This window comes from Lontra canadensis, unplaced genomic scaffold, assembly GCF_010015895.1.
Source record: "Lontra canadensis isolate GAN:19392208 unplaced genomic scaffold, GSC_riverotter_1.0 scaffold39, whole genome shotgun sequence".
Lineage (NCBI taxonomy): Eukaryota > Metazoa > Chordata > Mammalia > Carnivora > Mustelidae > Lontra > Lontra canadensis.
The window spans coordinates 3478102-3503878 of record NW_022631033.1 but is presented as its reverse complement, the minus strand read 5'-3'; the positions used below and the strand labels follow the sequence as shown (position 1 = coordinate 3503878).

Below are 25777 nucleotides of genomic sequence, written 5' to 3'. Positions count from 1 at the left end.
AAGTGGGTGGCTCTGTTCTATTCACCAGTCAAATATATATATATATACATATATATATATACACATATGTGTATATATATATATGTATATATATATATATTTGACTGGTGAATAGAACAGAGCCACCCACTTGATTTTGGGTGCATTTTGGTCTCTTAGAAGAAACCACCTCCCAAAATTTTAAAGAAAGAAAACCCTATATATATATATATATATATACACACACACACACACAAAATAAGGGTAAATATGATGAAGAGATGGAATATGACCGTAAAGATGAAAATTTTTAAAAGAATTCTAAAAAAGGAATTGATAAGTTGGTTAGAAAAAGAAAAAAAAAAAAAGAGGAGGGAATGTGTTCAGGCTGGAGATTAGAACAAAGCCATGTGCTAGATTAGGGTATATTTTGATCTATTAGAAGAAATTGTATCCCAATTTATTTTAGGAAGAACCCACCTATATGTATATAAAAAATAAGGTTAAATACAATAAAGTGATAAAATATGACTATAACAATGAAGGTTTAAAAAGATTTTTTTAGAAAGGTATTGTTAAGATAAAGTAGTTTAAAAACATTGAAAGAGGAAAGAGGAAATGTAAAAAAAAATAGAATAAGAAAAAAAATAAAATTAAAGAGAATTTAACTTTTCAGTACTAAAGGCTCATGGGAAAAAGCCATGAATTCTATGCGTTGCTTTCCCCGCGGGAGTTCCTCTGTTCCCCTTGGTCAGTGAGCTCCGTCTGGCTGGATGGTGTTGCCGATCTCCTGCCGGAGGGGCCTGTTGCCCTGATTCTCAAGTGTCTTTGCGGGAGGCGGGATTGCGCCGCCCTTGCCAGGGGCCGGGCTAAGTCACCTGCTGGTTCGCTCTCGGGGCTTTTGTTCCTTGAGCGCTTTCCGTAGAGTCCGGTCGGGAATGAAGATGGCGGCCACCTGGTCTCTGGCCGGAGGAGCTGAGAACTCGGTCCCGCTCCTCAGGACGCCCTTGGAGATGAGCCGTCAGTCCCTCCCGTCTCCCTGGTCTCCGGCCGTGCTCGGAGCTCCCCCAGCCTGTGACCGAGTGTTTCTGTCTCTGGCGCGGCCCCGTTTGGAGTCTCCAAACCTGGCAGATTCCTGCTGCGCTGCTTCTCCCAGAGCAGGAAGGTGAGTTTCCCCAGATCTGCCACTCCTGGAGTCCTTGCACAGTCCCCACCTGTGCCATGGATCACAGTTTAAGGTAACCCCAAACTGAGAGCTCACTCCTCAGCCCCGTCTCTGCCGCAGGCTTCCCCACTCTGATACCTGCGAGCTCTGCCACACTCAGACACCCCAATCCTTCTGTGACCCTGTGCGTCCTAAGACCACGCTGTCCCCGCTGGGCTCCACCCCGGTTTAGCCTCTGGAGCGACGTCCCTTGGTGGAGCAGACTGATAGAAGTTCGGATTTTGTGCTCTGCTGCTCCATCACTTGCTGGGAGCCGGCCCCTCCCCCCACGGTCTATTTTCCCGTGGGCTCGGATTCCCTTCTCTGCACATCCTACCTTCCAGAATGTGGTCGATTTTGTTTCTAAAATCGCTGCTCTTCTTCTCTTCGATCTCCTGTTGGGTTTGTAGGTGTTTGGAATGGTTTGATAACTGTCTAGCTGATCTCCTGTGATCCAATGTCGTTTCAGTCTGCTACTCCTCTGCCATCTTGCCTCTCTCAAGCTCATCAGTATTTTTAAAGTGAATGCTTTTTAAATATAATAGTTAATAGATATTTATATCCAATTTGGTACAACTTTCTTTTAATAATATTTCAGTTCTTTTCAAGACGATCATAGCTACAGACCAATATTTAACTATGGTTTATCTTGTTACTTACAGGGAAGAATCACAGCGAAGATTTAAATTAAATTAGAATAATTGCCTTCAAGGGGGTAGAGTCTCACTATCATCTCTGCAGATATTTAAAAGTTTATGGAAAAATGACAAGAGTAAACATATGTATTCATTGATTTTTAATCAATTTAACTCTGTAGTTATTAATAAGGAACCATTGTATGGTTAATGAGTGGCTTCCACTCTGCTTATCCACACTGACTTTCGAAACAAATGCCTTTCCTGGCATTTGTTTAAAAATAAAAGCAACCGTGTTCTTTAGGTGTGATGTCAATAGGCTGGCAGAGAAGCCACTTGGCCTCCTGGGCTGTTTATCCTCCTTCAGCACATAACAGACTTGTGAAATGCTCTAAGAACCAAGCAGGCTCTCCTTGGATAAAGTGATATGCATAGATTCATACACACATCTGCAGCACATGCAGGCAGATACACACATGCAGTGTGCGTGAGGACAAGTACATGCCTACATGCAGTGCAACAGCACTCCGCCGTCCGGTGAAGGAGATCCTGCCTTTTACAACAATATGAAATTCTCCTGTGGTATTCCTTCCACCATCAGCCTAGAAATAGACTCACAATCCCAAGGATGCTGCTTGAGTTAAATGGCTTAAATGAGATATTGAATCCTACCAGCAAGAAGGTCAGCTAACGGGGAAGAGGGATGGAGGTCAATAACCCTTGCTTGGTGCGAGGGCAGAGCAACATGTCCTGCCTGACTGAACAAGGAGGCTGGCTTGAAGTTTTCTGGCAGCAAGTCCTCTGAGGACACCCAGACTCACCTGTCACCTGAGCTCTTGTACCTTTTCAAGAAACAGCTGGAATTTGGCTCAGTGGGCAAAGGGCTTGTAAATTGGGATATGATTTGTCTTTGACCTGTTCCCAGAGTCCCACAGACTTGCACTGATGTGTGTTCTCAAAAATCTAAAAGTCCGTCAACTCAGTAGTCAACATTCATTAGGCAAATATACCTGTCAAGGACTGTATGCTAAGTCCAGAACCATACTCCATGTCTAGAGGCTTAGTTCCTCATCTGTAAAATGGGAGAAATGATACCTATTCCAAGTCAAACAAACACATCACAATCCTGGGTGGATGAATGACTCTATCTCCTATAAGACCATGAAATGATGAACCTGAAAATATTGTCTTGAGCCCAGTAAGCCAGACACGGGAAGAGAAATACCATTGATCTCACTTTCATGTGGAATAGAGAAAGGCCACACTCTGAAACAGATAGAATGGTGGTCATTAGGGCCTGGGGGAGGGGAACCTGGGGAGAGGTTTGTCAAAGAGTCTAACCTTATAATGATAGAATGAATAATTTCTGAAGACCGGTATACAGCATAATGTCTGTAGTTAACAAGACAATATGATTTACTTGAAAGTTGCTAGAAGAGTAGATTTTAAATGTTCTCACCCCAAGGAAATGTAACTGTCTGAGGGAATAGATGGGTTAATTTGCTTGGAATGATTAACCTACAGCAACAAAATGCCAAGTTGGTCCTGTGAAAAAGAATGCATTTAGTATCTCTATAGTCCACATTTCCTAAAGCCTGTGTGATTTTATGTTAGATTAATATTCATGAGAATACTTTTTAAGTGAAATTATTGGCAAAGCTTAGGACAAGCCCTACCATTGCTAAGACTGTGCCAGAAATGTGTGATACATAAACTTGCTTTACGTACCAGTAAGGTGATTATGTATCTTTTCTAGAATGGCTGGAAGGAGCAAACTCACACATACCAGTCCCAGTCACGGGACCATGTACAGCTCAAGACTCATCTTACCCCATGATGAAGGGGAAACCAGTTTTGACAATGTCCTAAAAAACACATGCTAAAAATATCAAAGAGAAAATGATCAGTGATCTGGAAATCAAAGCAATTTTTCCTTTTGCTACTGTTGTTGCTGGTCTTCACGCGTTGACTGTGCATGTGTTTATTACGGAAATCTGTAGACAATGTCTTTTTTAATTATTAGAAAATGATACTGATACTTGTCTATGTCTAGCACCAAGTATTAACTGTTTTGAAAGTCCAAGTAATATAGGGGACAAAGAATGTTTTTCCTGTTGGCAAAACCCAGACACCTGTCTTCACAGATAGTTAGAAAACAACCCACCAGGATATTGGACAGAGCAGAGGATTAGAAAAAGGTACTGAAGGTTTAGTTTTCCAGGTCACTGACTTCGATCCAGACTAGTTTGCTGCCACAGAGACCTGTAATTCAGTTATGACCTTGCACCGCCGGTGGACCAGGTCTCACTGTCCTGAAGGGCGTACCCTGGGTAGGGTGGGGCCATTCTCCAGTCTAGGAAGGAGACGGTGCCAGCCGGTGATGCTGCTTTCCTGGGTCGGCCTCCTCCCCATGTCTGGAGGGTGCACATGGGGCCCAGAGGACTTCCCACTGAGGAATGGTGTCAGAGCCTGCTGCCTCTTGACGGTCTCATCCTATTACTCGTCTGTCTGAGCCAATTCCCGGGCTTCATTCCGAGCAATTCCCTGACATTTAGTCCTTAAGTGTTAGAGGACACGATTTGTCACTTTCTCTCCCAAATGATCCTCTTTTCTTGACCTTTGGGTTAATTCCTAATGCTTGGCTTGCTGAGGTTGTGGACATGTTCATGACCCTCTCTCAAGTCTCTCTGGTCTGTCCTGGGCCCCTTTGCCCCATCTCTAATAGACTCAATTGTCCTACTCCTGCTCCTTCCTTGACATAGATGGATGTTCTCACGGTCTTAAGTGAGCCCAGAGTTACCGCTTTGGGTCCCACGGTTATTCTAGGAGGAATACAAAGGAGATGCCAGTTCTGTCCCATTCGACATTCCTACTTGGCAGAGACATGTCTGTGTGCAGAAAGGTAGGAATGGCCGTCTCTTACTTAACTTCTGACCGTTTTACAGCGCGGAGCTGTTTTAGTTGCTCACGTCATGAGCGAAAAATAAAAGCATAGAAACCATTTAATATGGATTTATTGAGACGCTCCTGTATGCGCAGTACTGCAAGGATGAGGGAAATTAGTAAAATGCTTGTGATGCCCTCAATAGGCTCCCAGTTCCGTCAGGGAAGCAGACGTCTGCACAGCCACCGAGAATACCAGACAGATTCTTACCTTTTCCATGAGAAGAACATGAGCAAGGTCTGATGGATTGTGAGGGCGAGTGTGGTCGGTCGGACCTCAGATAATAAGGGCAAGAGTTTTAGAGGGAAAATCTTTTCCGAAAGCTTTGAAATTTCAGAAAAGTGTAAACAGGCGAAAGTCAGCTACAGGGTTCCAGATGGGGGAGTGCAGGAGGCGTGTGCGTGGAAGCACGGTCACCCGGGACAGCCAGGGAGCAGCCATGGTCCCTTGTGGGCTACAGACGACTCAGGAAAGAACTTACAGGAGATAAGGCAAGTGATGGTTGGAGTCTTGTCAGGAAGGAGCTTCAATCCCATGCTAAGAAAGTTGACGTCTTTCTCAGACTGACTTAGGGTCATGAAAGCATTTTTATAAAATGGTGTGACGTGATTGAATGTGGGCATCAGCACAGATTGTCATTGTTCTTCCCAGTGGTCCTTGTTATCTCTTTAGCTGACAAGTCACAACTCAGACATCACCCAGTGTAGGAGTGGCTTCCCCCCAGGAAGAGTGGAAAGCCCCTCTCGGGGGTGCGCATGGCAATCTGCACCCCCCATTTGGTGACACGCGTCCTGTGTCAGCACTGCTGACGCACGCTGGGCACCGAAGCTGGCTCCAGCTCTGTCTGCAGGGCCCGGGATGCTGTTAGGCACATGCAGGTCATTTGTAAAGTTGATTTGAATTATGCGTAGGGCCGTTGATGTCATAGTTGCACAGAGTGGATGAGAGCATAGGGAGGGAATGAGACCTATTCAACAGCACGAGTGAAGGTTTCAGTTTCGCCGGGGCACAGGCAGCGCCTGGTTAGAACAGAGGCGTGTAACAGACATCACCGGGTTGCGAGGCCACGGCTTAGCATCTGAATAATTTTGCACTCAGGTCCAGAAGGTGTCTGTGAGATGAGGATATGTTGCACGCTCCGATCTCTCCCTTAGATACACGGCTGTCATGACTGTTTTGGTGTGGCCAGAATTATACATCTGAGAGCTTGCCGCTTGCAGAAACCCTTGGGGCATGCATGGTGTGTCTTTGTCTAAGCGTCTGCCACAGGGCTTAATGACCACCGAAGGCTGAGCTGCGGGTGGGTGCTGAGGACATTTCAGGAGCAGGTGAACGGTGACTGCTCTGTATATCCTAAGGGGTTATTAAGTAGAGGAGACACTAGATTTCCTGTCCAGGTTGTAAAGACATGGAGCTTTGGGAGAGTCCATTCAGATCTGATGCCCGGAGTTGTGTTCATCTGCATGCAGAGATGTTGGTCTTGGGGCACAAAGACAGCCACTGCTATTTTCCTGGCACTGATTCTCCTCTCCTTCTTTGCTTTCCTCCAGTGCCATGAAGGTATATGTTTTATCCAACACAGACAATACCTACACCCAGACACATCCCAGCCTGGCAGTGTGGCAGGAAGGGTTGCATAGAGTAATGCATACTTTGTGAAAGTTGCTATGCTATTTAGGTATCCGATGTGTGTTGAGCTTCTGTTATACATCCAGCACTTTGATAGGTTTCAGAAAGATAATCCAGGGTTCCTGTGGGGATAATACAAGCTTCCTGTGTTACTGGCAAGACAGCCATTTGGTAAATAATCACACAAATAATCAGGACATCACTGAAATGTCTGCACGAGAGGTGCTAGGAGAAGACATTATCAGGGAGGAACAACCTCAACTTCACAGTCAAGTCAGGCTTCCATGACAATGTGAACCATAATCTGAAACTTACAGGAGGACCAGGAATGACTAGGCCAGTGAAGAGGAAAGGGCACCGGGGTGGTTGGGTGTCCTGGCTCAGCGCAAGAGAGCAGTATGTGCAAAGATCTTGAGGAAGAAAGGAGCGCAGATGGGGCTTTCAATGGGGGGACTGAACCACAGACAAGTACATCCCAGTGTAGAAAGCAAGGGGAAGGTACGGAGCCTAGAAATATGAGCCAGAGATCTGAAAGGAGGGCAGAACACTCAAGAGACTCGAAATCATTTTTGTAAACAGCATACAATGTACAAGGGGAGCACAGACACAAGAGTGTGTGAGGTTTGCAAGACGGAGGAGAATCAGGGCACCTGGGGGTTCAGTTGTTAAGCATCTGCCTTTGGCTGAGGCCATGATCCCAAAGTCCTGGGATCGAGCCCCACATTGGGCTCCCTGCCTGGCAGGAAGCCTGCTTCTCCCTCTCTCACTCCTCCTGCTTGTCTTCCTGCTCTATCTCTCTCTGTCAAATAAATAAATAAAAACCTTAAAAAAGAGAGGAGGGGGGGAGGAGAAGGTTATCAGTGTTTACACCTGAGAGAATCTTCACGCATGCCTTGAGCAAAGAGTGAAGCCAGAGAGAGAAACTGTCCCGGAGAGAGCAGACCTATGTGATAGTTCATCAGGAACGCCACCGCTAGTGGAAGAAATGTCAAACAGAATGAGCTGATTGTAACGAAAGAAAGATCGTTCTCATGGGGAGGTCTTCTTCTGTGGCATGATTTTAAAGAGGCTATGGGTGGGTGGGTTTTTTGTTTGTTTGTTTCTCCCAAAGGGTGGATGTGTGGGTGTAAAACTTCTGGGATCAATTTCTAGAAATCTTTGCATATACATATATTGTTGGGTCTGTTATCAAAGGAACGAGACTGAGACAAAGTGAAAGTTATGTGAAGCTTTATTCTGTGCCAAGCATTAGAAGTCAGGCTGACTGGCCAGGGCTGCCTCTGATGAGAGCGACCCCCCTTGGTCTTACAGGTTGGTTTTTATAGGGCACAACCGCAGACCTCTATGTATGTGGCTTTGGCTGACTGGATGTCTTTTACCTGTCTGGCCTTGTTTTAGGTGTGTGTTTTAGCAACGGTTACCCGGAACTGATATCACTAACTGCTGAGGCGTTTATTAAACAACAAAATGGCTACCTAGGCAACATGGAGTCACTCTGGCTAAGCAGGCCCAGGCAGGCCCTAGGGCTTCAACAGGTTTTCACGTGGAATCAGCCCCAACAATGTAACTATTGTGTTACACGTGTTTCTGTGTATACGTATATTTATTTGTGCACACACACATGAACAGACTTGTGCATCTCTTCTTCCCATGAACTCCCATTTGAAGAACTACCTTTAACTTCCATTGTTTCTTTCATCAAAGTCTAAAATAAAGCTTAGAATAGCAGTATGAATTCATATGTATTCATAAGACAATGATGTTCTCTGGTAACACAAATAACAATCAGAAACATGGCATTTCAGGAACCCTTTTTGTATCAGAGTCTACCGTTTACTCTTCATAAAACAGAGATAAATGGAACACCACCCTCTGAATCATGTTGGTTATGTGTCCATGAGAGCACAGGAAAATGTAAGGACTTCTCTGGATGTAATGACTTTCTCTGGATGACAAGCAATCAGCTCTTCGAAGTGATAGGTGTGTGAAATTCTTCAGGCTCCTTAGGGAGGGTGGGTGATTTACAGTCTGTGTTGATGGTATTAGTGCTTTCTGGCTTCTTAGTCATCACAGTTAAAGAGGTTTAACTACAGAGAAACTCCCAGCAATTTATATGACGGTTTTCGAAAGACATAAGAAATCTGGCTTAATGTCAAAGAAGTGCTCAGACAGAGCTCTCTCAAGAACTTTAGCATTTCCAAATGCGTTTTGGAAAATTGTCTCGATAAATTGACTCCATTTTTTCAAGTTACATAAGTAAAATGAATGAGTCACAGACACAAGGCTGTAATATTTGAGAAGAACAACGTGCTCAAACCCCTCATTTTATACTTGGGAAGTGTGGGGCTGAGGGAGGTTAGGTAGGAGAGGAAGTTGTGGATGGATTATAAATAAAAACCTGAAATTTATGGTAAAGCTATTTGGAGAAAGTGGAACAGTCTGGTCAGTTCTATTTTGGCTCAAAGAAGGTCATCTTTACTTTAAGTACCCTTTGGGTCCTACATCTATTTTTACTGTTGGCAGGAGCAAAACCTTGTTGAATCTTTGAAAGAAATGAGTTTACCAGTGGATTAGATTGCCTAATTTGACAATCTTGGGGGCAAGAGTGAGAACTATCAATTCCTTTAGCCATGTCTAAAGGGACCACTCAGTATTCTCACTGTGAAGTTTTATGGGTTTTCTGACCTAGTTTGAGATGTTCCAGAAATGAAATGCATCTAACATTCCCTCAGAAAGACTCTTTCCTGACAGATCACGTTGAGGTGTCCTTTATTTTTTTAAGTCCAAATATATTTGAATCCCCTGATTTCTCCAGATTACTGTCCTGTGTTTTCACATGTTTAGGATTTAAAAAAAAGTAAGAGTACATTAGATACCCTCAGCTAATAGGCAAAGGCATGTGTTGATATATGTCATTATTAAATCCTTTCTGAAAAATGTTTCTGTTTTGTATCTTATGCTCACTGTGTATGTCAATTTGAAAACCAAATCCAGCAGACTTTGAAGACATAGAGCTAAGAACTAAGGAAGATTTTTAAGAGAAAAAAAGCCAATGATGATGCATGCTAAGTCACTGATAATTTTACAGTGTTAAACTGAGATTAGAGGGATGACATTGTCTACTGAATTTCTTTTCTTTCTGGACTGCTTTAGAATGAAACATTTAGTATATATATTCAAAGGGTTGTTTTTCCATTGTGGTCATAACAAGTTGACACAAACATGGTGGCTTAAACCAACACGAATTTATTATCTTATGGTTGTATGGGTTATAAATCTTACAGAGACTCTGCTGGAATAAAATCAAGGTGTCAGTAAGGCTGTGTTCCTCCTCAAGGCTCCAGGGGAGATGCATGTTTGCCTTTTCCTTTTGCAGCTTTGTAAGGTCACTCACATTCTTTGGCTCATGGATTCTTCATGTGCAGGGTCCACCACCGTGGTTACAGTTCTCACATGCATCCCCTGACCTCCTTGGTAGGTTCCTTCTTCACCGTGACTCTCTTCTTCTGTCTCCCTCTTCTGTTTGTAAGCATGTTGGTGATTACATTGGGCTCCCCCATAATCCAGGATAATCTCTCCTTTGTCTGTAACTTTATTCCATCTTTGAAGTCTCCTTTTTCCATGTAAGGTGATGTAGTCACAGGCTCTAGAGGTTAAGACGTGGGCACCTTTGGGTGCCATTCTCATGCCACACAGGTTGGCATCAATTGGATTCTTTGCTTCTAAATTATTTGCTTCTAAATCTTCTCTAAACCATCTAAGTTCTTGGTAAATCTATTATAACATCCACTGGCTTGTCTGTTAGTCAACTTCCTTTAAATTCGTGTGCAGTGAAGGAACAATTGACTTTATAATGTAAGTTTACTGTTAAATGGCAGCTTTAAGATTAGCACAGGCCTGGGGAAGAGAACCAAAAACTCACAATTCCCAAAAATATGTCTGATATAGAACAACCACCAACTCAACACCCCAAAGAAAGTAGATGTGAGTATTTGTTATTTTCCATGGACAGATTCAGAAACCCATGCATATTAATCCATTCTGGAGTGTGACTCATTTGCATGACTTGGCTCTAACCATGGGCAATGAATTATATAATTATTAAAAATCCTCACATTTGATTCTGCGTAAAATGAATCTATACAGAAAGTAGATATTTCTTTGAAGCTATTTACATGACCTTGATATACATCATCTAATTATCTATCTGCTCAGTATTTTTATAAATCGCCTTATATGTATCAAAGCAAGGGTCAGCAGACCGTGGTCCATCAGCCAAATCTCACCTATACAGTTTTTACACTGTTCAATGTTTGAAAAACCATCAAAAAAGAGTAACAATTATCTTTCTCTGACTGACTTAATTTCACTTAGCATAATACTCTCTAGTTCCATCCATGTCACTGTAATAGCAAGATTTAATTCTTTTTTATGGCTCAGTAATATTCCATCACAAACACACACACACACACACACACACACACACATCTTCTTTCTCTGCTCATCAGTTGACAGATTGTTGGGGTTCTTCCCTATAGCCAGTAGTTTGTCTGAGTAGATAATGCTGCTATAAACTTGGGGTGATTTCACTCATATGTGTGATATAAAATACAAAACAAATGAGCAAAGGGGAAGGAAGAGACAGTGTTGGAGGGAAAACCAAGAAACGGACTCTTAACTGCAAAGGACAACCTGATGGCACCAGAGGGGAGACAGGTGGGGGACAGGGTCACAGGTGATGGGGATGAAGGCGTGCACCTGTCGTGATGAGCACTGGGTGATACACGGAAGTGCTGAATCACTATATTGTACACCCAAAACTAATATCGCGTGGTATGTTAGCTAACTGGAATTTAAAATATAAACTTGAGGAGAGAGAAAAGAAAGAGTAACATTACGTTTCTCAGGAAAATAGCATGAAAAGTGAGCGTGTGTCAATGGACTATTGTTGGAACCTAACCTTCCCCGCTCTGTGGCTGCCTTTGACTTCCAGCAGCAGCACTGACAGCTGCAGCAGAAACCGTGCGACGAGTAAACCGTAAAATATGTGTGCCTGGCCCTTTACAGATGAAGTGTGTCGATTAATGATTAACACAGAACTGGCATTTGGAGTGCGGGTTTGGTATGTGAAACACGTGGGAAGCGAAGAAGGGATTTATTGCATTGCTAATGTTGATACACCACTAAAATGCAATCAGACCCAGCTTTTGAGATCAGAAACATTCAAAAAGAACCTAATTAAGAAAAAAAACTACTGTAAGATCCATAACAAATAAACGTGGGATTCAGTTATGAAACTTTCAGTAAGTATATGTAGGTAAGCTGGATAGATTCTGGGTTTTTGAATCCAGAAGTTAGTTATTTTCTGGTCCTTGCCAGTATTAGGCCAAGAGGTAACGTATTTCCAAGAGAATCTGTAGCATCAGCTCCCCAAGGGAAACAGGTGAGATGGGGTGGGAGCCTTCAAACAAAATATCAAAATGATGAAATGTTTCCTGGAAGCAGCTGTATCTGACTTCAGCAGTCAGAGCTACATAAACCCAAGCAAATAGGCAGATCTGAGTTGTGCATTTCCTCTCACAGACGATTATTTCAAAGAGTGACATAGACACTGTTGCAATTGGTTACAGTCAAGGTTTGCTTTTAACTGTAAATGGATACTACATATTTTCAAACCTGAGAGTTTAAATTGAACACCCCGACATCAGAAAGCTTGCCTACATATTTCATTTGATGCTGGTTTTCCTCCAGGTAATAGAGTAAGGAGGGAAACACTCCACACACCACCCGTGCCTGGTAAATCTGGCGCACAGAATACAGTTTCCAGCTGACCAAGAAGCTCCAGGGTCCAGGGGGCAGCCCACAAAGGGCAGCACCGGTTTCAGTAACAAGCAATTGCTTAAACCTTTTCTGATCACCCGCACTGATAATAGAAGTCATTTTGAAAACAGATTTGGCAAAATAATTACACAATGCAGAGCCATTGATGACATTTAAAATGTGCATCAGGGACGTTTATACATGTATCAAAATCATTTCTCTTAACCCCTTGCTGGGGGTACGTTCGGGTCCAGTTTACAGACTGGCAGGTGGAGGTTCAAAGAGCTCCGGCAAGGGAGCCGCACACAGCCGTCTCCCTGAGCACCCCAATCCAGGGATCCTTCTGCTATCGGCCCAACCTGACGCTGCTGCTGAGTTCACAGGGAACTTTTATCACCTGGGAGGACTTTCACTTCCTAATGATGCAGGTTTTCAGCAGGAAGTAAATTTCTCACTTTTTTCCTGACAACTAAAGCACATGATGTCGAGGAGGATGGGGAGCTTAAACAGCTTAGCCAGAGATGGATTGTGTCTGATTTTGGAAGATTGAATTGTGTTTAATATACTGCTTTCCCCAAACATAATTTTATTTCATTTCAAATCTCTCTGACGGTGCTTGTCACCACTTCCCTATGTGCCGCTCTTCTTCCCGCGGGTAGGAGAGGCCCGTGCTGTGAACTGTGGGATGGGCCCCTAGAAATACGGGATGCTGTCCAGCGTGATAAACAGCGGATCTGAGGGCACTAACAGTGAAACTGAATCATGAAGCGTTCAAAGAGTGAAAAGCACAGTGTTACCATTTGCCTGTTTCTTATCTTTTTATAATTCATTATGATTGAGGTCCTGATGAAAAGGAACAAGTGATCCAAAGAGTACCTTCTCATGGATCCGTCATTAATAAGGAAGAATAAACATGTCACGTGTTGGTGAAAGCCTTCCCTCCATCGAGGTAAACACAGCACCGATAGGTGGACACACATGAAACTGCCTGGGACTTTTCAAGGTTTCGGTGCAACTCCACAATGATCTCAAAATAACGACTGTCAGTAGTCAGTTGTTAACATGGGTTTGCTATAGGACATTTGCTCGGTTGGTTTACAAGGGAGATTTTTTCTGGTTCTCTCTTCCAGGTTGACTGGCATGAACCTCCCTTCTCCCGTTATAAGTAGCAAGAATTGGTTACGACTCCATTTTACATCTGACAGTAACCATCGACGCAAAGGATTTAATGCACAGTTTCAAGGTAAGAATGCCCCATTTTCTATATTAAAAAAAAAGAAGATATTTTGGTCTTTTCACCCTCATATTTTAAGATTCTCTTGCTAGAGATAGAGCAAGAGATAAAAGCTTGAAAATACCCTCTAGCTCTTTTATGCACAATTAACTCTGGAAATTCTGCAGATACTCCTAAAAATTTCACAGTAAAGCTTTATTACTTTGACAGTACATAATGTATTTTCTTGTTTTGCTTTAATTATTACTGAGTTTTTATCAATAAGTTAGTAAATATATATTAACATTCATTTTAATTCATATACAGCTAACCAGAAAATATCCGTAGTTGGCTGGCTGTTTTCTTGACCCACTCATTAAAACTGGTACAGCATATAGGTTACAGGAACATGCATAAGTGTATCATCCTATTGCTTCCAGATGTAAAATATATCCACAGTACATAAATCCAGCTACCTGCTTTAATAATTTACAGGTAAGTGAATATCAAAAGAAAAACACGAGATTTTTTTTGGAGCTGAGAGAAACGGAGTCTGTAATCACTAACATGCAGGTCTGATTTTGAAAATTCCTCTTTGTATCAAATTTTTAGTGTTTATACGTGAATAGTATTGTGTCACTGCACGTATGTTTTGTTGGGACTTTTTTTTTAAAGATTATTTACTTATTTTAGAAAGAGAGAGAGAGAGGGAGGGAGAAAGAGAGAGAGCAGGGGGAGGGAGGAGGAGAGACAATCCTGAAGCAGATGCCCTGCTGAGGGCAGAGTCCCCCATGAGGGACTTGGGGGCTTCTTTCTAGGACCCTGAGATCATGACCTGATCCAAAATCAAGATTTGGATGCTTAATTGGCTGAGCCACTCAGGTGCCCTACCCATACATTTTTAATAATTAATAATCCTTATCAATACCATAAAAAGTATTCAATTTATTAGGAGATCCACTGAAAACAGTCCATCTTGCATTGGCAAGGAACAATGGTATGACTGTGTCAGAAAGCAAGATGTGCTCCCAGGAAACCTCTCATCTTCCCCCAAATCATGACTGTGAAAATGTCGAGAGTTCAGTTAAGACCACATTCCTTAAGCACTCTCTGTGCACAAGCCAGGACCCCAAAACGAGGAAATTGTAATAACCCCCATGTCCAGAATCTCATTGGTCAGAAAAACAGTTTGCAAACAACCCCCATGAAAGGCAGAATGGAAACCAAAGTCATGCCAGCCACTTTGGGAGATTTTAGTAATGTTCTAGCAAATGGTCTGAATGTGTCCTTCTAAAGCACAATTTAAATCCCATAATGCCTTCAATGTATCTTTTTGGACAAGAAGTAGAAAACTAAGAGTAATTTGCCGGAAATTAAATACAGATGGTGCTGAGGGACACACGTGGAGGTGAGCAGACTTTATTTGCCGCCTGCTCCCTGGGGCACGCCAACCTTCACAGAATGTGCCTGACTTTAGAACGCAGGGCCAATTTTGTTTCACCAAAATGCATCTGGTCCATCATCAGGAGCACTGCCCATCTCACATTATCTGCGGATGTGCCAGAAAGTTCCTTATTTTATCCACTTGGACTGCAAATAAACTGCCTTCCCAGTTTTACAGGAGTCATACCAATGTGTTTCTTGTCCTGGAATCTAGACAAGGCTGAGCTCCTTTTTCAGACCCGCTTCTATTTGCGTTTATCTTATAAGACCATATACTGTGTCTGCAGTCCTAGCAGGGCACCTGTGGCATACGTGATATGTACGTACGGTGCAGACGGACACATGGGTGGGGGAGGGGAGGTCACACAGGGACACGGTAGGTGGGTTGTGAAGTACTCCATGCGGTCTTGTAGGGAAATCCATCTGAGTTTGGTCTGTATAAATCCCCATTCACTGATATATCCACCTCTAACATAGAACAATCATAAATTAATATTCCGAAGGCAAAGTGACTGACCGGTAGGTAGGCAGGTAGATCAAAAGAGTCCTTTCTAAACGGTGGTTTGATCTTCAAAGGTCCTGATACTGATTAATATATTGGCATTGAACTGCAGAAAAAATTCTAGGTGTCACTCCTCCAACCTGATCAGTGAATTTGGCATCCATACCAGTGACTGGAAGAGAGGCAAAAAAAAAAAATTTTTTTTAAGACAATTCAAATTGGCAGATATAAGTAACATTCTGATTGAAGAAAATTCTAATAGTTTAGACATATTAGCCATTGAGAAATATATAAGTTTAAATATATTTATATATATATATTTCTCAATGGCTAATATGTCTAAACTATTAGAATTTTCTGTCAACCAGAATGTTACTTATATTGGCCAATTTGTATATATATATATATATATATATATATATATAACATAATTATTCAAATATATGTGTGTGTGTGTGTGTGTGTATATATATATATATATATATATAATTAAAGATTATAAGTAGAAAATTTGTACATTGTCCCAAAATATAAAAAGTTGCAGAAATATAAGAAGGGATGAACAGGGCTTACCAGAATATGTTAGAAAACATCTTCAGATTGACTTTGAAGTTCATCTCCAAGACAAGGTGATTTCAGGGAGCTGACATATATTTACACTCATTAGCACATAGACTTTATTTCAAAGGAGGCCTCGTGCCTAAGGCCATATCTTGGCACACCATATATGGAAGTTTGGGGTCAATACCAGATGTCACCTTTTTGAGAAGGAAACCAACCAAATGGAAAACATCCAGGATGATGTCAAGAAACCTTCAAAAGAGGACACGAGCACACTTAGAAGGAGTGTCATAAATGTCATGTAAGAAGGTATTGCATTTTTTTTTCTGGTCCAGAAAGTTGACAGAAATATCACTAATAAATGGAAGCTACAGGTGGTCCTTCCTGCGATTCTAGAACAAGTCTATGGGCACCAGAAGGCAGGAGATGGGGCCATAGCTCAGAATGAGTTGGGTTCCCTCTCAAAGTCCCCCATCAACCTCCCACTTGACCATCTCTGCATGACTTTGCAACCAGGAGCATTCTTGGTTTTCATTCCACAGGCCAATGGGAACCTTCCCGACACACAGGGAAAAACGGATTTTTCACCGAAGTCTTCCCTTCATTCCCTATTGACATCTGTACTGTACTTTTGTTTCAACAAAACAAAACAAGGTTGTGGTTACCCACACAAACAAAAAAAAAAGGAAAGCATGGTAGAAGAGCAATCCAGAAAACCAACAAGAAAAACAACAATAGTTACAGTAAAAATTCCCATAGTGTTTGCCAGATGCTATTTTAATATCTATGCCTGTATTCTGTCAAAGAATCTGAATCTTGGATCAGTCGGTGGAGGAGGGGGCACCTTCTGAGAAACACACATGTCTGTGCTTGCTGCCTTTGAAACATAATTGCAGTCGCATTTATCACTTGTGGTCGTGATTAAGGATCTATAAAGACTCCATCAGTGTCCCTTGGAGTAAGAATATGATTACAGACTAGGTGGGATCCCTGTAAAAACCCTGTGGGGTTCTAAGCCGCTGACAGAGTCTTCCAGTGGTAGCTCCTGATGACAGAGTGCTTTTTTGTTCAAGAGTATCATGCCTATGAAGAATTTTATAACTTCTAAAAACAAAGGATATCTTCTTTTTAACATGGTGCTCTTCTCAGTCAAATAATCAACTACCACTATAAAATGTGTTTTCGACTTTCATGTCTACGTCCTTTATTCTTTGAATTTCACACTGTTCTTTGGCTTTTATCTCTTCAATCATGCCATCAAATTATGCCAAAAGTAGTAGTGTGCTTGACTGACAAGTAAGACTGCTCTGTGGCCGCTCTTCCTAAAATATATTCACTATCAAAATAGCATCGTGAATAAAGGAGTGGCAAATGCAATAAAAGCCACTGGATATATTTGCAATATCTTGTGTATATATATATTACGTTCTTGTGGAATGACAGATTTATGTGGGACACATTATTTCTTTAAATCAGCTGAAAATTGAGCCCATTCTTTATATGTTGCTGCCATCATTAATTATAATTAAATAAGTGCCTTGTTAGCACCATCAGTCATGTAGACATTTTTGATGTCTACAAGATAGATTTTTTAAAGATATATTAATACTGAACCACAAATGCCTCTTCACTATTAACTAGCAATGTGCATTGAGCTGCAGTCTTACATATGTTTACCTGGCTATGTATAAGAATACAATTTTTACAAAATGCAATTCCTATAGATTTCTGAAACTAAGTCATTTTAAGTGTTTGTAATAAAACTGCAGTTTATATAGAGAGCACCTGTCTCGTAAATCAAAGGAAAACCTGACAATGGATTTAAAATGTTGGGTTGACACAAATAATTAGCTTTCTCTTTAAGTGATACTTCTATATAATGACTAATTTTTGTTTTTAGTAAAATGGAGACTTTATATAAAATAAGGCTTTCGTGTTGTTAAAATGTATCTTGGAAAACTGGGAACTTCATCTTTTCGGATTAATTCAAATTTGGATGTCATGTACGCTCGCCCATTCTCCAGTGCTCCCTGAGACACAATCGCAAAAGTTCTACCTTAGAGATGATAGACATGGTCTATCCTAGCACTGGTGCGTGTGTCTGTCTCTCCCTTTAGAACAGAAGCTCTGCAAATAGTAGTAAAGTCCGTAATCTAGAACCCAGAAGGCTCTCAATTAATATATGCTGAAGAAAAAAAGGAAATCAAATGAGCTGCTCCTACTCCCCCCAGACCCCAGGGACAGCAGGTGGGCAGAAGTAGTGAGATGCCTTATAGACGACACTCTCACTCACTTGCATGACGTGGACGGGGGCTGCTCTTCCAAGGGGACTTTTCAGGTAGGTAAGGACACATCAAGCTTAAATCAAAACAAGTTAGCAACCTCTAATCTTATCACCTCTAAAAAATTCTGAAAACTTCTAAACCTCTAACAGAGAAACTGCTTTTAATAAATATAACTTCACTCAAATCAGATACACAACCACTTTCCCTAAATATGTAAGTTAGCTTCTCTTGGAGCCAAAGATTCTTGCAAAGTGCCAATGTTGGTCCTTTAAAAATTTGTAAAAGATGCCAGTCTCTGTGTTCCAGGCTGCTGAATTTTGGCCTGCTCTCTTTTGTCAAGTACTTTCTGCCTCGTGTCCCTTGCTGTCTTACGCTACAAAGTCAGAATAACATTGACCTCACAGAATCCTTGCAGATAGCTAAGAAAATCACCAGTGTAACGAGGCTCTCCAGGCAACACCGGAGTGTGAGAGCTTTGTTACCCGTCCATAGTCCTTCTTCGTGCCTGGTACGTACGTGCCCAGCCCAAATTAACTAACGCAGCTTCACATTGAAGTTTTAAGAGATATTTTAAGATTTCAAAAATGGGCAGATGCTGTCAGCAGAACATTGAACTGGTGCACTGTTCTCTCGAAGACTGTTTTACGGTGAATCTGAACTGAGGCTTTCTCTAGAACCCAATGTCTACACTCTACATCCGAGCTTGTCGGAAGTGAGTGCATCTGTGCGATGAACGGCTTCTATGAAGACTGAACTCAGACGCTTCATTCATAGTTGTCAACATCATGCCGCTGGAATTAACCAAAGTGTCCATCAGCAGTGGATCAGATCAGGAAATTGTACATGTTCATACAAAAGAGTACTAAAGAAAAATGAAAAAAAGGCGAGCTGACTGTACACCCCGCAAGAGTGAATCTCACCAGCGTAACGCTGACTGAGAAGAACCAGACACAGAAGCACCACAATGCTCTGTCCGCGCAAATGTAATAATACAGGGGCGCCTGCGGGGCTTGGTCAGTTCAGCGTCTGACTCTTAGTTTTGGCTCAGGTCATGATCTTGGGGTTGTGAGATCAAGCCCCGTGTCTGGTTCCTCTCTCAGCACAGAGTCAGCTTGAGATTGTCTCTCAAATAGATCAGTAAATCTTTAAAAAATAAATATAATGATACAATATAAATAATAATTCAGGACTATATATACATATACAATTTAGGAATCTAAAAACTAAATATTGAGTGCATGCTTGTTACTAAAAGAGTATTCTGCTGTGTGTGTGTGTGTGTGTGTATAATACTTAAAAAGTATTTTTAAAAAATGCTCAGAACATCCCCTTTCCAAGAGGATAACAAGTTCTTCAGAACTTTTTTTACAAATAGGATCAGGCAAAAATACCTAGAGAACTCCTACTCACTGTCATGTTGCTAATTATTGTCCATATTAGGAGCTACATCACGCACACAAGGACGGGGGCATCGCAAGGCTGGTACCCCACGCCACACAGCTTGTAGATGGCTGCATCCGGGCATAAATAGAACTCTCTGTTCTTTCTTTTTAATGTCATCCTTTCCAACCCTATTTTTGCAATTGACTTGCTGCACTGCTTCTACTATTTCCAATCACAACATCTTTCTTTGGGGAGCAGTGATTTATTTTTGTAAAACAGAAATCCCAGTGAAGAAAGCAGTACTTCAGGGCAGCTATAAGTGAGTAGCAACTTAATCTGCCTTCTCAGGTTGATCTGTTCCAAGCAGAAAACTGGCAGACCACTGGGGGAACAGGTGCCATAATGATGGGAAGGGGTTGGCAGAAATAATGAATCTGGAGCTTGAAGCCTTGGATAACTGACTGAGTAAATATATTCATGGGAAGTGAATGTGTGTGTGTGTGTGTGTGTGTGTGTGTGTGTGTAACTAAGGGACAACATGAAAGCAGAGGGTAGATCCAGCAAAAAGCTAAAGAGGAGCAAGGGAACAGCTTCACAACATAGCCCAGGGCAGTCCTGGACTATCAGAAAGGCTCCCTGGGAACTGACGGTGCCACTTTGTGGACAGGCGGTCCACCGTGTGAGTCCTGCTCCTGCTTGGCATGGCTGAGAGGGAATGGGGATTGGAGGTCGAATTCCTTGGTCTCTGTCCAGCGAGGAATGGGTAAATGGAGAGGAGTCACGCTAGACAGGAAGAGCTGCTAGAGCAAAGCCTGTTGCTGTTCTGCATATGGGGGGAAAGAACCATCATCACCTGTGCACAGAGGCGTAGATCAAAAAGAGAATACCTCTGAAGCATCTAACAGGGTGCCCAGAATGGGATCCCCTGCTTCTCATGAAATTGGCGAAAATACCTGTGTTAATCTGCTGATGCGTCTTACAGACTTAGCTTAAAACATCCAATGAGGGCTTGTGCAGGATTGTATTACTTCCACAGACTTCCTGCAACTTCGTGGCATGGTTTTCATTTCCCAGCTGCTTCATTTCTTACATCCCTGTTTGCCCTTCCCATTTACCCTACTCCCTTGTCCCGAGTACAATGACCGTGCATTGAGTGCCACCTTGAGTCATTTAGAAATCATTTCTCTCCAGTTCCCTTACTGGGTATCTGCTGTGTGGCCCACAGTGTGCCAGGAACATGGAACCCAACAGGACAAGTCATGTTTCAGCCCAAGCCAGCAAAGAGGTCAAGGGAGACACATAAACTGACAAGTCCCATACGTTGTGGGTGAAGTTATGTACAACATGCCCTTGAATTAGAAAGCTGCACCTCAGCTGACTGGGCAGGGAGCGGAGGGCGTTTGTGGGAGGTTTCCCAGAGGAGAGGCTGCCCAGACTGCGTTCGGTAGCCAGGAAAGAGGCAGGAGAGGATTCCAAGAGAAAAGGGTGAGCAGACCTGGAGAAGCATGACACGCGCAGTGTGTTCAGGCTCCTGCAAATATCGATGGTTCAATATTGAAGTGTGAAGGGAGTCGGATAGAGCAATGAGAGGTAAAGCTGGAAGGGGATGGCTGGCTCTGGGAAGGATTTTATGCTATCCGTAAAACCTTAGCTGCACCGTGGGCAAACAATAAAGATCACCGGAGTGTTAGAGAAGACGAAGACGGAGAACAACGCATACAGTTTTATCGACAGCGCCGCTGGTAGCTTCCCCTTTGTTAGCTTGCAGGGAGAGCCCAGGGATTTCTCAGAAATGGGGGCCATGTACTGGAACGTTCTAAAACACGGACCATGGGAACAAAGATTGTCCCCAGACCACCATATTTAAAGAAGGGGAAAATGTTGCTGAGGTATATAAATTTGCCCTACAGGGATCAAATGCCTTTCAGTCAAAGGCTTATTAGCCAAATCAAATTTGATGAATTAATATATTTGAGAGAGAAAGTGTCCACCAGAAGTGTGTGTATGTGTGTGTTTGGTGGGGACAGTCTTGGAAACTTCTTCAAAGTCCGGTGACCCAGGTGCTAGACAAGATCGTGATGTGAAGCCCGGTGACGTGCACTCCCGGGCTCAGCAATGTGGTCCGTTAGCAGCCCAGCTTCGTCCCGGGGATGCACGCATGGACGTGATGAATCAGCACATCCATCCAACAGTCCTGCTGTGCCCGCTGTGTGCCACCGCCCCTCCAGTTACCATAGTGGACCACGAAGGGGAGGCCTCTTTTCCCAGGGAGTGGACATTCCAGAGAAGATGAGAGAATTGATCAAACACACTGAAAAAATAGCACGTGCCAAGTGCAGCTGGAAAACTTCATTCAGTCACGAAAGGCCCTTCTGAGGGAGGGGCACTCCCCCAAGATCTGAATGGCTTATGAAGGTCAAGACGGTGAGCAAATGGCACAGAGAAAGCAGCGGGGATGGGAGGAGCAGCAGAAGAACAGGGAGATGGGAAGTGACAAAGCACAAGAGACACACTGGGGCAAAATCCTGTAGGGACTTGCGAGGGTGTTGGCGGGGCTATGCAGGGTTTAGGTATAAGGCGAGGCTTCAGAATGTCTGATTTCCATTTTGAACACATTGAGATTTCCTGCAGAAAATGCACTTCCATACATTAATATTCTGTCCCTGTGATGAGTTGTGGCGTCCATTGTAAATTAATAAATGATCATTGTGATTCTTCCTTCTTACCTCTAACCTTGGTGACCTGGCAACATCCTGAGATAGGGAACGTGCCACAGTGCTAGAGAATTACACTTTCTGGTCTACAACGATGAGGGCACACCTGCGCCAAAGTGATTAGTTGAGCTGACTTTCCCAGAGGTCACCTGCCTGCAGGGCTTTGTTCTGGCTCAAGTGAGAGGCACCTTTACTGCTCTCCTTTGTCCAAACTGCCATTTGGCAAAAAACTTTTACCTACTTCACAGTGTGGTCTTGGGCTAGATGTCTAACAACAATCTCTTAGACATGCCCCATGTATCTTGTAAAAGGGGATAAATAAAACAGGTATAATTTTGTATGTCTCTCCTTGTATTAAAACATCCTCAGTGTGGGGCGCCTGGGTGGCTCAGTGGGTTAAGCCTCTGTCTTCGGCTCGGGTCATGATCCCGGGATCCTGGGATCGAGCCCCGTATTGGCCTCTCTGCTCGGCAGGGAGCCTGCTTCCTTCTCTCCCTCTCTCTCTGCCTGCTCCTGATCTCTGTCAAATAAATAAATAAAATCTTAAAAAAAAAAATCCGTAATGTAAAAATCCATTCCGAACCACTGTTTGATGTCTACTAAGGACCGAACGAAGAGAATGGGCTTAAACTTCAGTAGTAATTATTTTGACTAGACATTGAGGGTGATTTCTTACTAATGTTGAAATAAAGTAATATATTTCCTAAGGAAAGTATGCACTTTTATTCTTCAGAGATGTTCAATTAATAGATACAGTTCTCACCTCAGGGAGCCCTAATGGGGTAAATGAACTTTTGAGTTCGTTCCAGACTTTTGATTTAAATCTATGCATTTTCATGCACCAATTTATTTTAAGGTTATGTTGGAAATATTAGCCCATGATAAATCCTAGTCCTCATATATAAAACCACTTAATAAAAACTCACTTTTTCTAAACTTCAAAATGTGGTTTACCCTGGAAAACTGAAAGCCAGTGTTACTCACTGCATCACTGCTGTTTACAACAGACTAATAAACGGCAACAGCCAGTTGATGCTCAATTCTTTTTTTTTTTTTTTAAGATTTTATGTATTTATCTGACAGATAGAGATCACAAGCAGGCAGAGAGGCAGGCAGAGAGAGAGGAGGAAGCAGGCTCCCTGCTGAGCAGAGAGCCCGATGCGGGGCTCGATCCCAGGACCCTGGGACCATGACCTGAGCCGAAGGGAGAGGCTTTAACCCACTGAGCCACCCAGGTGCCCCTGATGCTCAATTCTTACGCTTGGAGACTATAAAGGCTTACGAGGGTTATTATCCCCTTGGTGAATTGTCTTCCTACAATTTCTGCTTATGTGATGTCAAAACAAATTGTTCTGGCCGTACTCACTGTACTCATCCTTCAAGCCTTCCCTGTCTTGCTGGCAGTGTGATCCGTCAGATTTGAGGCCCGTGTTTAGTGCTTTGCCAAACGCACATACCACCTCTCGCAGGTAACAAATGCCCTGGAAGCTGAGACAGCACGGTCTACACTGCCCGTGCCTGGAGGCTGTCAAGCCAGGGCGTCAGTGTTTACCTGGAGAGCGGAGCCTCCTAGTGTGGCTTCTCCCCGGAGCTGCTGTGCAACCCCTTTCCCAAAGCGCTTACCAGGAGGGGCTGTAGGGTGCCCAAGGGCCATGCCGGCTTGCTCAGAGCCCTGGGAAGCCCGTTGGCTTTGGAAGCCACACCGCTTGCTCTCATCATAATCTGGGGTGGGTTCTTCAGCCGAACAGCGGAGCAGTGGCTCAGTCCACGTCCTGGTCATCTGGGACGAGGCGGTGAGCCTCGGTACTCCTGGTGACTCCCGCGTCGCAGGGCAGACTCACACTCACACCGCTTGCGGAAGGCTGGGGCAGACGTCTGAGTCTACACAGCCCTCAGCACGGGTGCAGATGTGAGTGTAAGTGGGTTGGAAACAGCATGTAGCGAGAGGATGCGTGCGGTAAGCCGCTGAAGGTGGTGAGTGTTGGGTCGCTGGTGGGTTCGTTTGTGCGCACGTCGCTGCAGGGCACCCCACGTCTGGCTCAGCTGCTCCTCTGAAAGGCCTTTCTTGACCATGACAGCTCCCAGCAGGTTTCTCCGAGGGTCTCTTCCGCCTGGCAGGCAGCCCCGGAGATGGTCTCTAAGGGCTCACAAGGCTCTAGCCAGCGTCTTTGCACAGCTGACCACTATGATCTTTACCATTGGAAAGGCTGTATATTTCCCTCCATGAGGATGGGAAATTTCCTTTCCTTTTCTTTTTTTTTTTTTTTTTTTTTTAAGATTTTACTTATTTATTTGAGAGAGAGAGAGAGAGCATGAGAGGGGAGAAGTTCAGAGGAAGAAGCAGGCTCCCCGCAGATCTGGGAGCCTGATGCGGGACTCGATCCCAGGACTCCGGGATCATGACCTGAGCCAAAGACAGTGGCTTAACTAACTGAGCCCCCCAGGCACCCCGAAGTTTACTTTTGACCATGACTTGTGCACAATCCATTAATCCCTGGATATATAGGGAATTAATTGAAGGGTATGTAATATACAGAGGATAGAGTTCTCTTATCCCATAGATATTTTGGAATTTCCCTTGAAACTAATAGGGGCTGAGTTTTTACCAGACATATATTGGGCTGCAATTCAGCTTATCTGACCATGTTTATTGTTAAAATATTGACTTATGAATTATCTGCATAAGATGACAAATAGCCACAACCTATTTATCTGAATGGCCTCCTGAATGCCCCCCACCCTGCGTGCACTGGGCTCTCCTGCAAAATGCCTCAGTGTTAACTCACAAAATTCCTTAAATATTTAAGGTCTAGACCTTCACAGCTGCCCAGAGGTAGGGGAGCCAGCAGCTTCTGCTCTGGTTGATTTGTGCCTGCTATACTAGGGGCTAAAAATATTTTTAAATATCATGCCTGAATATGGTTGTAAGAGCTGTATGTGACTATTTATTGAACATGCTATTAAGTTCTCTAGAAATATGCAGCAAAACAAGCATAGATGTCCTTCTTTCTAGAGAAATAAATACATCGAGGCTTGTGAATACTTATGTTAATACATGTTTCTAAGTCACCCACTCTTCATTGTAATCTAGTGGTAACTTTCTTTGGCTGTATTTTTTTTTCTTTGTTTGTTGTTTTGTTTTATTTTGCTTTGTTTGTTTTTTTTTTGTTTTGTTTTGTTTTTTACTTCCAAAATGTTCAAAAGACTTCCACACCAAATCTTCTCATGTTATAAAAGCCCTTATAATTCCCAAGCCTGGGGTTCAAACCTGGTCACGCGGAGTTCCCGGGTCAGTGCAGCGGTAGCTCCCGTTATGCACAAGCTGCTGAGCAGACACCAAACCTCCCGGAGTCAACACTCGGGCCTCCCACTTCAGACTCATCTTTTCATCCACATTCCAGACACCCCGCACACCGAGTGCCCCTGGACCTGTCGTCCCCCCCAGCCCTGGCCGTTCCTTCCCAC

At 43.2% G+C, this 25777-nt stretch overlaps 1 protein-coding gene across 1 annotated transcript in view; it reads left to right on the top strand.

The window, feature by feature from the left end:
- Positions 1-25777, top strand: part of CSMD1 (CUB and Sushi multiple domains 1) — a 1958110-nt gene that overhangs the window by 1214550 nt on the left and 717783 nt on the right. The window contains exon 6 of the mRNA XM_032869815.1: positions 13342-13454. Coding sequence (XP_032725706.1) covers positions 13342-13454 — 113 coding nt within the window. The remainder of the gene's footprint in view (positions 1-13341; positions 13455-25777) is intronic.